Raw genomic sequence first — 12,460 nt, forward strand, 5'->3', positions numbered from 1 at the left:
ACGTAGGCATTGTATCGGCCCACAATGAAGAAATCAAATCCCTTTGGTATAATGGAGAATAGACTGGAAAACGTAGAATATCAACGCTCTATGGACCCCCGGCACTTGAGCCATTGATCCCCTTGGTTTCAGACTCTCTGTAGTCTAAAAGTCCGTTTCTCTTTTCGGCGTGTCCATACCTTGTAAAAAAATTTGGAATTTTTATTTTTTTTATAATTTTAAATTATTTTAATATATCAATATTAAAAATATATTTTAAAAAATAAAATAAAATATTATTTTAATATATTTTAAAGTAAAAAACAAATTAAAAAACAACTACTGTAATATCAAACTTCTTAAAAGCGTATTTAAAATTATAATGATAAAAAATTTTAAAAAAAAAAAAATTCTTAAAAATTCCGAAGATCACGTGGTGGTTGGCCAAGCCTAGCGACCGTATGAATTATTATCCACGCTGCATGTAGAACAAATAATAGTTTTGCATGCAGCGACTCCACCGCAAGTGGTGGATGAAGAGAAGAGAGGGAAGGGAAGATTACCTGGCGTGGGGGCGGTGCAGCTGATGGCTTGGCTAGGAGGTCGACATGAGGCTGGTGGAGAGAACGACAGCCGGTGTCAGTTGCTAAAGGAGGAACAAGATGAAGTTTACAGATCGAGGAGAGAGAGGTGGTGCCCACACCACAATCCCAGGCAATTAATTTATTGTCTCTCGTTATTTCGTGGTGGCATTGAATGATAAATCTGCATGGCATTGGATCCATGTACCCATGGTCGTTTTATCTTTACATATACTCTAACTAGTGATTTAAAAGTTAGACCAGAAAATTCCAAGGTTATAAATATGCCAATTGAATTAATGGCAATGGACCACTATGATTTTAACTTCTTTCGCTGATTTCCACATGAGGACGCATGCGTTTCCTAATATTTTTTTGATTTTATTATTTAGTATTTGATTTGATAAAAAATGTTTTTTATAATTTTTTCACGAATGGTGATTTTAATCTAATAATTCAAGTCATGGATTTAAAACGTTAAAATGAATCAACATATTTTTTGGTTTTATTTATTTATTTATTTTATTTCAACATTTAACAATAGTTTTTTTCTAAAATAAAAATTAAAAAAATTCATTTTTTAACATTATTTTATCCCCACTTTTAGTTTTGTTTTCTTTATTCAATCAGTGTTTGTTTCTATTAGCCTTTGATTTACAAAAAAAAAAAAAAATCAATAAACAAATTCATTAAATATAATCAGATAAATAACTTATTTTATAAAATTAAATATCTTGTTTTGGACATGTCCATTAATTTTTCTAATTTTATTTTTAGTTATTGTTAATGATTTTTTTTTCTTATTTACATAGATGATTCTTGATTTATTGAATAAGATGTGTGCATAAGTTTTTCAATTTTTTTATGCAAAAATACACATCGAAAAAGCTTGCCTATTAAATATTTTTTGTTAGAAATAATATTTTGTACTAAATATTGGAAAATCTGCATATTAAATATTTCATCTAGGGGCGTTATACTCTTTTCACCAAGGTTTTTTTTTTTATTAATTCCATAACCATGGAGGGCGATTTGTTGCCTAATCAATTTGTTTCTGAAGTCGAAAGGGACTAATTAATTATTCTTGGGACTTGTCTTGTTTAAATCATGAAAATCAATATACATTACAATCCTTTCTAAATTTTAGTCCACCACACACCTAGTATTCTAGAAATCATTAAAAAAGAAGAAGAAGCTGCACTCCGCTAATTTTTTTAAGATCAATAAAATTAACAGTTTATTTTAGCCATAGACTTGTTCGGATCCCATCCTTGTACATGTTTCGCAATCAAAACTATTGATGGGTTTATTGGAGTAGATAAATGATGCCAATATGGCCATACACAGAAGCAACACCACAACCAGATGGGCTCTAGAAAAATGCATTACCTAAAAGATGTAGCCTCGACATCACACTAATTTATTTACTTACCATAATTATCATGCATTGACAGTGTCTCACGCAGAAGATAGTAACGTCCATCTTCCATCATCGCCGAGGACCATGCCCTTGTTGTCCTCAATGCCCCACCATCCAGCTGGTATCTTGTATTCATCCTTCAGTCCATCCAGATCTTTATTCACAAGGGCAATATCACGATCAACTTCCAAATTAAATCCCCCTTCACTCCCTTGAGTTCCTGCTACTCCATGGATGTAAAGTTCCAAGTTATGAAAATCACCCAAAGCACCCAAATCATTCATACTCTTTACATACGGTGACTTTCGAGTGTCGATTCGCAATTCTTCTCCCACATGTTTGAAGCTGAAAAAAGGTGGTATGTCGAGAGGAAGGTTAGGAACGATGTCTTTTTCATTTGTAACCCGCAAGACATGTAGATCTTCAAGTCCTTCGCATAACGTTTTGAAATTTGTATCTCCAACTCGTGGGCTAGCAAATACAATGGCCGTGACAGGAAAGGCCTTGTTTTGCTCACCTGTGGTCTTGTTATAGCCATTAACGACTATGTCTAATGCGTTCAGCGTTGCAATTGCTGCTCCCAAGCTATGGCCTGTTACTGTTATGCTTATTTCTTCGTCCTTGTATTGGTCAACGAGTTTGCTCACAGCAGCCAGCGCCTGGAATATATTAGTTAGCACTTGATATATAATCCATATCGTTTTGATAATTTCATATTTATTTATTATTGAATCTGTCAATTGATAATTGCTAACTTCACACCCAAATCATGCATTGGCTATCCAGATTTTTTCCCAAGAGGCTCCACACAGGAAATATTGGATTCAAATCTTCCAAGAAAAGGCATAGTTTTTTTTTCTCATTCTAGTAAAACGCAAGGATAATTACGGATCATTGGTGAAAATTGCAGAATTTTTTCCTAAGCTCTAGTCTTCGGAAAAATATTTTAGCCTTAATTTCTAGTGTAAAGAAAAGAAACATGTATAGCCTAGAGCATACTTAATTTTGTCCAAATGCTTTCACATAGTATAGTTTTACTTTCAAGGTATATCAAGAGTCACCTGGTCTCTAGCACTTGTCTTGCTGTAAGTAGACTTGTCATCTTTGGCCGTGTAGAGGGAGTGAAAGCCCTTGTGCATCTTAGCTACATCGTTTCCGAATATCTCTGGCACAGATATTAGCTCAGGCTCAAAGTCTTTCAACCATTCAACCGACAACAAAGTTCCTCTCCAAGAAACCACGATATCTCTCCTTCCCAAAAGAGCCTTTCCTTCATTTGTTGTCACAGCTACATAGGCACTCCAGGTGGATTCGCTGTCATCCAAAGCTAGTATTTTGGCTTCCACTTCTCCATAAATGAAGTCTGTCACTTGATACTTGTATGGATTGGTTGTTTGTATGCCCGTTTTGGAGAAGAAATCTCTTGGTGCATAGCGGCTAAATCCACAACAGTTTGTTGATCTTAGACTCGTTTTGTTAAAGGCATTCCCAATAGCTGTTGCCCTATCGCCATAGTTAATAATAGAGCGGCGGAGATCAATGTCTAGAGGATTCAACAAGCCATTCCAGCTCTTCTCACCACTCAGTTCTCTCCATCTATCAGCAATGCTAGCCGTCACTTGTAGCCCTATGCTACTCATAACTTTTTCTTGATCAAATACTGAAGTGGTTTAGGGATATATGGTCTCAAAACTTCCTATGCTTTGTAGTTTATATAGAACTCAATATTGAATCTAATTATAATACCACGTGCAACACATTGGCATTGATCCTTTTTATTTTGCTTTCCTGAGTGGATTTTCAAAAAAATTTCACTATAAAAAAATTGATAAATACCAACAAAAATATTGATAAAAATAATCTCGGCATGTACCAAAATAATTATAGTGGAAAAAATAATTAAAATAAAGCAAAAAAAAAACACGTCAATTTATATTAATGGAATTACTGACAGAATAAATTTTGTCGATGAAATCATCGGTAAACTATTAACATTGTTCATCATGTTAATTACAAAGGGAATCACTAATGGAAAATTTATGTTGGTATTTTCAAAAGAACTTTGAAACGGTTCACTTTTCAATTGTAAAATTAATTATTATTCTTTACAGATAAAATCATTGACGGATTAAAAAGTTATTATTGTTATTTGACGGGTTTCTAAAAAATATTGATTAAATTAAATATTACAGACAAAATCATCAATGGATTGAAAAGTTGTTATTTGGTGGTTTCTGAAATTTTTTTATTAAATTAAATATTACAGACAGAATCACCTACGGAATGATTAAAAATATTAATATTTAATTATCCATAAGTAAAACAACCGAATAAAAAGTCTGGAATCCTTAATTTCACAACAAACAAGGCTTTTTTCTTCTTCTTCTTCCCCGTATGTAAAAAACATCAATTTTTTTAATTAATATACTTTATAAATTTGATTTTTTTTTCTCTCTTCTTAGCTTCATTTGCAACTACATTAAGGTAAGAATTTTTTTTCTTCCTTTTTTATGTTTTTTTTTCACTATATTTGTTTATTTTATTTTATTTTTAATTTTTTTTGTTTTAATAATTGTATGAATGTTGTTGTAGGATTTTCTTTTTCATATGAGATCAATTTTTAGTTGATTTATTTATAGAATTTTAAAAAATTTAGCAATTGCAATCATTTTTTTCATATGAACTTTTTTAGTTGAATATATTTTTTCTTGTTATTTATTTGTTGCAAATTTGTTTGAGTTGATTTTCTTCTTCGTTTTGCCAAGTATTTTGAGTATTATTGAGTGTTGATTTATATTAATTTAATTATTTTATAGTTTTGTAAAATATATTTTTAAATCATTACGTACCGATGAAATTACATATGATATTTTTTTGAGAGAAATAACGACGGAATGAAGCGGATAATTTTAATTTTTTTTGCATGCTTTTTATATCAGTAAATTCATTGATAATAATATTTTTTTTATTAGTAATGAAATGATATTATAAATACCAACAAAAAATGTCATTGATAAATATAAAGAGTGTGATGGTTTATATATCTGAATCCTCCAACTTTTGAGTTCTTAAATTCTCTTGAAAGCTGAAGATGACTTCTTATTTAAACATTTAAAATATAATATGGAACTGTGAAATTAATATTCCGACTCGTGTCCTATCATTCCATGGTAATACAAGCAGGCATGATACACGTGAAATTTAAAAGACAGCGAAAGCTCTTGTCTTTCAATGCGGTCCTAGTGGTACCAAAATTGGAATAGTTTCCGTGGTCCTATTATTCCATGGCAATAAAAGCACGCATGATTAAATCATTTTTTTTTAATATATATAGTGTTAATGTTTTCTGTAGGAAAAAAATAAATCAATTCATGTGTAGATTTATATCTTAAAAAAAAAAAACATATTGAGATGTAAATATATTAGATTAACCCTTGATACATTTTATGTATAAATTTGTAATCCTTGATACTAAAACAAAACAAAATATTTTTTTTGAATTTTTTAAAATATTAACCAAGTTCTCGTGACTTTAATAAACTAGTTATTAAAATCAAAATGCATGCTAAGACATATTTTTTAAAGTTTTCTTTGTTTGAGACTTGGTTGTATGAATGAAACAAATTTTTTTGATGAAAATAAAGTATTTTAATACCAGATCTGTATCTTTACAATATAAAAATAAAAACTTATATTAATCAAAATGGATAGAAAACTACGTGAGAAAATCACAAATATTGTTGAGTTTTATTTTTTTGAATGGGCTAGACCCAGCCCAAAAAAAAATTAGGACGAGATCAACCTAAAATGAAATTGGGCCAGGACCAGCCCAAAAAGAAATTAGGACGAGATCAACCCAAAATGAAATTGGGCCAGGACCAGCCTAGAAAAAAAACTTACTTTCTACAAGGCTGGACTCAGCCAAGCCATGTGGGCTGAATTGTCCAGTCCATGGGAATAAATGGTTGGTTACTATGCTCAACATAATAACCAGTTAATTATAAGTAGCTGGTTACTGTGTGCAACATAATAAGAAGCTAGTCATTTTCATTTGCTGCAGAACATGAATTGCTCACATTCTGCATGTAAATGAGGAGAATAGAGAAGAGGGGACAGAGAAGGGGAGAAGATTACCTGGAATGAGGGACCGTGGTTACTGGGCTGATGGTGGCTTGTGGTGGTGCCTGTTGTTGTAACCTATTTTTGGGCCCCCACACAAAAAATAATAAAATAAAATAAAATAAAATAAAAATATTATAAAAAAATATAACAGCGAAAAACAAATGCTAGAACACTCAAAAAATGATCAAAAATTTGTTGAGGAGATTTAAAAATATAAAGATTAAAATTTGACGGTATATCATTGACTAATGAGAGCTCTTTTGACAAAGAAAATTCAATATAAGGAAGAAAAGTCCAAAATCAAAAGTTTATGGACTCAATTACATTTTATTGGAGGTTTAATTGAATTTATAGAGGTGTTAATTGCAAGAAAGATTGATTTTGGAGTTAATTTGGGCTTTAATTGGAAGAAATTAAAGTTCTGGGGTCAAATTATAATTTTTTAGAGTTAATTTGGTCAAATCAGGGGCTTAATTGCATAAATATTGAAGTTTGATGACCAATTAGGGACTTAATTGAATAAATCCGAAACCAAGAACAAAAATAGAAAAGGCACGTAAATAGAGGGGCTGGAATTGAAACCGAACCAGGGGCTCAATTGAAAAAATTGTAAGTTTATTGCTCAATTGAGGGTCAAATTGCAATAATTCGAGACCAAAAACCAAAGTGAAAAAGACGGCCAACTTCAGGGCTGCTATTTGATTTTCAGTAGGGATGCAATTGCATTGTTTTTTTAAATCAAAATTACAATTAAGGACTTGATTGAATAAATCACAAATTGAGGGTCACTGTGAAATTTAACACATTTTGCTGCCTTTTTCCTTTTAAATGAGACGATGCATTTTGACCAAAGTGGCGCCGTTTCATGCACTGTTTATAAAGAAAAAAACATAAGAGCCCAAAACGGTGTCGTTTCGTGATTTTTTTTATAGAGTTATCTTGATCTCACGATCTAATTTTTGAATTTAATAGGTTGACATCTAATTTTGTGCATTACGGAGAGTAGTATAACCTGTAATATCAATGTTTTATAGCTTCATCACAAATATCACATTAAAAACACATTAATAAAACATTCTTTTCAAATATAATACAAGATTTGTGTTGAAATGATATAATCTAATTAAATATTATGCCTTCATTTTATAATTTTATTTTATTCTTATAACATCCAAATACCAGCACAACACGATAGACTTTTGACTAATCTAATAGCAATATAATAGTAAATATAATTCTATGCAGTTGAAATTTGGAAAACTTGTAAAACTGATAGTTGGATAATACAAGAATTGTGTTGAAATGACATAATCCAATTAAATATTATGCATTCATTTTATAATTTTATTTTATTTTTTATAACATCCAAATACCAGCACAACACGATAGACTTTTGACTAATCTAATAGCAATATAATAGTAAATATAATTCTATGCAGTTGAAATTTGGAAAACTTGTAAAAAAGATATTTTGATACTACAAGAATTGTGTTGAAATGATAAAATCCAATTAAATATTATGCCTTCATTTTATAATTTTATTTTATTTTTTATAACATCCAAATACCAGCACAACACGATAGACTTTAGACTAATCTAATAGCAATATAATAGTAAATATCATTCTATGCAGTTGACATTTGGAAAACTTGTAAAACTGATATTTGGATAGTTGATATGTATTTTAATATTTATTCATATTTTTTTTACTTCTTATCTCGTAAGAAGAATTTGGGATTTGAAATTTGAAATTCAGTCTCAAATCACTGTCATATTAAAACTCTTTTCTCTTATCCAATTGGGATTTATTAAAAAACAAATGAGGACATACAACAATACTATAATTATTCAATTTTTTTTTACAACAGTACTGTAGCAACAATAGCTGTCTGTTTTCTTCCTTGCTTCCACTTGTTTCTGCTATGTTGAGAAGCCCAAAGAGTAGCGTGGAATGATTAGAAACAAGAGCCCAGGGAGAAGATGAGGTAAATAGTCAAACTTAGAAGATCTAACTCATCTCAAAATTCATCTTAAGAGATGAGAATTCTCCAGGATTTATGAGTAGCTTGGTATTGCTATGTTTAGGCAATGTAGAATTCTAACCATTAATGTGATTACTTGTTCTAATTGAAGTATGTGCTCACTCTTTGATTCTCCAACATTACTTGTTCCAGAAGGAGCAATAACTTTCCAAGTCAAGAAATAATAGAGAATATAATAATCATCGACTTCAAATGCCATACATTTTGCTTTCAATATATGTCATTCGAAGCTGGGATGTTTTGGACAAGAGCTCAAGATTCTAATAATATATATTAGTGAATGTAATAGTCATTTTATATTAAAAAGTTAAAATAACAACAATCGTCAAAATTAAAATTAAAATGAATACTTAAAAAAATATTAGTAAAGACTCGAGAAATAGTAAAAATGATCATTTTGAGAATTTAACATGTTCTATTGGCTAAAAATGAGATTGTGGATGTTGACAAGCCACCCGTTAGAGTTAGTGCCTGATCACTAAGATGAAGGAGTAATCATCTATTAGATTAAGTCCATCCACCAAAAAAAATAATGTGCCCTGATTATATATTAGTAAATTAATGTCAAAATGCAAGGCTCATCCCCGAACTTAATTTTGGGTTACCCCTTTAAATGTTTTTCTTCTGTCACACTCCATATTTCAAATGGTTGGAACAATTTTACCAATTCGTTTGGACAATTCAGCAAACCTGAAAACTCTTTGATTGGAATAGATCAAACAATATTTTTCCATATATTAATGTTTTCAAAGTAGTGCAGTACTCAGGTCAAGGCAATAATTCTTGTGGTAAGATTTTCTGAAATTCACGATTCTTCTCTTGGTCGATCAAAGTCTTGGAGTATTAGTTTATGATCCATTTAAATTAATTAATCGAGAGAATAAGGTTCATGATGAAGGACACGAGGCAGAAGTTGATATTATTTATATACTAGAAGGAGTTAAGGTTTTCACATCTGTACTTAATTAAGGAATGCAGAAACTACCTATCCTTTGAAGGTTGTTTTGCAAGAAGAAAATGGTGGGTAGCATAGCAAAAACATGGAAACATTTAAGTGGAGAAAATAATTGGAAGGACCTCCTGGACCCTCTTGATATCGATCTCCGGCACTACATCATTCATTACGGGGAAATGGCTCAGGCTACATATGACAGTTTCAACACACAGAAGGTATCTAAGTATGCAGGATGCAGCCTGTATGCGAAGGATGAATTTCTTAACGGGGTTCATTTACAGAAAGGCAATCCATTCAAGTACCGTGTGACCAAATTTTTGTATGCAACCTCACAGGTGCATATCTCTGAAGCATTCATCATAAAGTCATTATCCAGGGAAGCATGGAGCAAAGAATCCAACTGGATGGGATTCGTTGCGGTGTCTACCGATGAAGGGAAGGCCGCGTTAGGGCGGAGAGATATTGTCATTGCTTGGAGAGGAACGATACAGATCTTAGAGTGGGTTAACGATTTTGAATTTAATTTAGTCTCAGCTTCTAAAATACTTGGCGAGTCCGGTAACCCTAAGGTGCACCAGGGTTGGTACTCAATCTACACTTCCGATGATTCGCGTTCACCATACAACAAGAATAGTGCTAGAGACCAGGTAATGTAGTATTCAAAGTATTTTGTGCTCTCAATCTAAGAATTTTCTGTAGTAAGGTGTGCATGAAGGAAATTGATGATCTCAAAAAAATCTTTTGACAATGTCCTGAATTTATTAATAAAATACAGTAATTCTCTAACAAGAAATTTAATGCGCGTACCCGTAAGTAAAGAAAATTCATGTAATCTAATTTTTATTGGTCGGAAATTATGGTCATGTGCCTATTTTACAGTGCTTCTCTTTACCAGAGATTTTATTTATGTAACTCCCAGGTAAAGAACATTCTAGTTTTATGTATTTATGAAATAAATTTCTGCAAAGAAAAGATTTTGATTATTTACTGGTAATATATATATATAAACTCTTCATATGAATATGTGTTGAACAAATTCTATATAGCAATATTATTAATGTTTGGTAATTCTGATTGTTTTTATTTGTTAGGTTCTTAATGAGGTAGGGAGACTTGTGGATCAGTTCAAAAATGAAGAAATCAGCATAACCATAACCGGCCACAGCTTAGGAGCTGCACTTGCAACATTGAATGCAGTGGATATAGTTGCTAATGGGTTTAACAAGTCCCATGAAAACAAAGGTTGTCCTGTTACAGCCATGCTCTTTGCCAGTCCTCGTGTTGGGGACTCAAACTTTAAGAAGGTTTTCTCCAGATACATGGATCTTAAAGCATTACGCATCCATAACGTTCTAGATGTTGTTCCTAAGTATCCATTTATAGGCTATGCGGATGTGGGAGAAGAATTGATAATTGACACCACCAAATCTAAGTACCTGAAGAGCCCTGGAAATGTATCAAGTTGGCATAACTTGGAGGCTTACCTGCATGGAGTGGCTGGAACACAAGGGTCCAAAGGAGGGTTTGAATTAGTGGTCAATCGCGATATTGCTCTTATTAACAAAACTATTGATGGTTTAAAGGATGAGTATCTTGTACCAGCATCATGGCGGATTCAAGAAAACAAGGGTATGGTGCAGCAAGCAGATGGTTCTTGGAAGTTGGTGGATCATGAAGAAGATGTTGATACCTGAAGAATCAAGGTGGTGGTTCCAAAACATTAATTAATGAAGCAGATTATAGGTTAAAATCTCTAGAAGTTATATATAAAATATCTTATCGTGTTTCTAAGATTCATGCTGTTAATTATGTAAAATTGATTAGAAGAGCATGCTATACATACTAGGGAACCGGCTGATGATCAATTGTGATGTGGTAGCGTATTGGTCTCAGTGTTTGTTTTCTGGAGCACCATTTCTTTCCTTGATTATTGTGTTTCGTGAATGTGTTTGATAAGGTTGTGATATTAGGAGTCATGCACGTGTTGTGAGAGTTCTCCTCTGATATTTAACAATTGAAGTTTTCAAGGTCGCTGTGTTGGGTTTGTATTGTTTCGCTGATTATGAGTCTTCTTGCTGCTTCCTAGTATGTCCATTTTCTTCCTCCACTTAGGCTTTAAATGCTATGTTTTTCATTGATTGGCACGGTTTGCTTTGCTTGGATATTGTGTTGATCCTGTTATAACACCAATCCTGATAAAATATTTTAATGTTGCTTAAAACTAATCTTTGTCCCATCATATATATATATATATATATATATATATATGTTATATGTTAATTGCATCATTACGTTAAATGCATTGAACTCTTTGTTGCTACTCAATAACTAGCATGTTGCGTTGTTTTTAACATCTATCATACATATTTCATTTTGTTTTGTTAAGTCATTAGAGGAGGAATTGGACGGGGCCCAAACACTAGCTTTTCTATTATATTTCTACGATAAATGGAGGGGGTGCTCTATTTTTGCATAAATGATCTGTTCTCATAGCATCATATAGCTGGCACTTTTGGCTTGCTACATGTAGTAATATCTAGCCATTTTAGTTATTGCTTGATACTATATGAGTTAATTTGTATATCCAAATCTTTTGTTTAATATGCTTGTGCTTAGTTGTTTGTACCTCTTTTTTAAAAATTATTGGTATTTGAAAGGTCAAAATCTGTCACCAAAAAATAGTTTGTCATTTCTATATATCCTAAGGTAACTAGGTTTTCTTTGCTACAGGAATTTTTGACATGGGAGGTCTTTATTTTCCATTTCACGTGAAAAGTCTTTAAATTTATGCTCTGTTTGTTTCAAGGAAAACGAATTCCTGGAATTCGTTTTCCTGACTTTCCTATGTTTGGGAACAAATGTTAAACAGTAAGTCAACGGAAACTTAATTCCAGTCAACGTAAAATCGTTACTTGAGAAAGGAAAGTGTTTTCCTTCGGATAAAGAAAGGAAAACACTTTCCGCACGCCTGCCAGTGAATTTTAATTCACAACTACAGTATCATCGCATTTTAATTCACTGCTACAGTACAACGAATTATAATTCACTGCTACAGTATAAGCGAATTATAATTCAATGCTACTGCAGCAGCGAATTATAATTCAATGCTACTGTAGCATTGAATTATAATTCGCTGCTACTGTAGCAGTGAATTAAAATGCAAAGAGTTGGTTTATTTTATTTAAGTAATGAGTTTTTTTATTAAATCAAAGTTTAATTAACTCTTCAATTAAACTCTTGATTTTATTAATTAAAATAATCTAAAATTTAATTAAATCAATTCTCCAATTAAACCCTTGATTTAATTAATTAAACTAGTCAAGAGTTTAATTAAATTTTTAAACTTCCAATCATGTTGCCC

At 31.8% G+C, this 12,460-nt stretch overlaps 2 protein-coding genes across 2 annotated transcripts; one reads left to right on the plus strand and one right to left on the minus strand.

The window, feature by feature from the left end:
* Positions 1–1,745: 1,745 nt before the first annotated feature.
* On the minus strand, positions 1,746–3,663 carry LOC118054118 (phospholipase A1-IIgamma). The gene is made up of 2 exons (XM_035065561.2): positions 3,042–3,663; positions 1,746–2,639 (listed from the first exon to the last, which is right to left on the minus strand). The coding sequence occupies exons 1-2, from the start codon at positions 3,618–3,620 to the stop codon at positions 2,019–2,021; spliced, it is 1,200 nt and encodes a 399-aa protein (XP_034921452.1). The 5' UTR covers positions 3,621–3,663; the 3' UTR covers positions 1,746–2,018.
* Positions 3,664–8,799: 5,136 nt separating this feature from the next.
* Positions 8,800–11,187, plus strand: LOC118054107 (phospholipase A1-IIgamma). The gene is made up of 2 exons (XM_035065550.2): positions 8,800–9,746; positions 10,191–11,187. Exons 1-2 carry the CDS (start codon positions 9,162–9,164, stop codon positions 10,791–10,793), a joined length of 1,188 nt encoding a protein of 395 aa, XP_034921441.1. The 5' UTR covers positions 8,800–9,161; the 3' UTR covers positions 10,794–11,187.
* The last annotated feature ends 1,273 nt before the right edge of the window (positions 11,188–12,460 follow it).

Source organism: Populus alba, chromosome 4 (genome assembly GCF_005239225.2).
Source record: "Populus alba chromosome 4, ASM523922v2, whole genome shotgun sequence".
In the NCBI taxonomy this organism is placed as follows: domain Eukaryota; kingdom Viridiplantae; phylum Streptophyta; class Magnoliopsida; order Malpighiales; family Salicaceae; genus Populus; species Populus alba.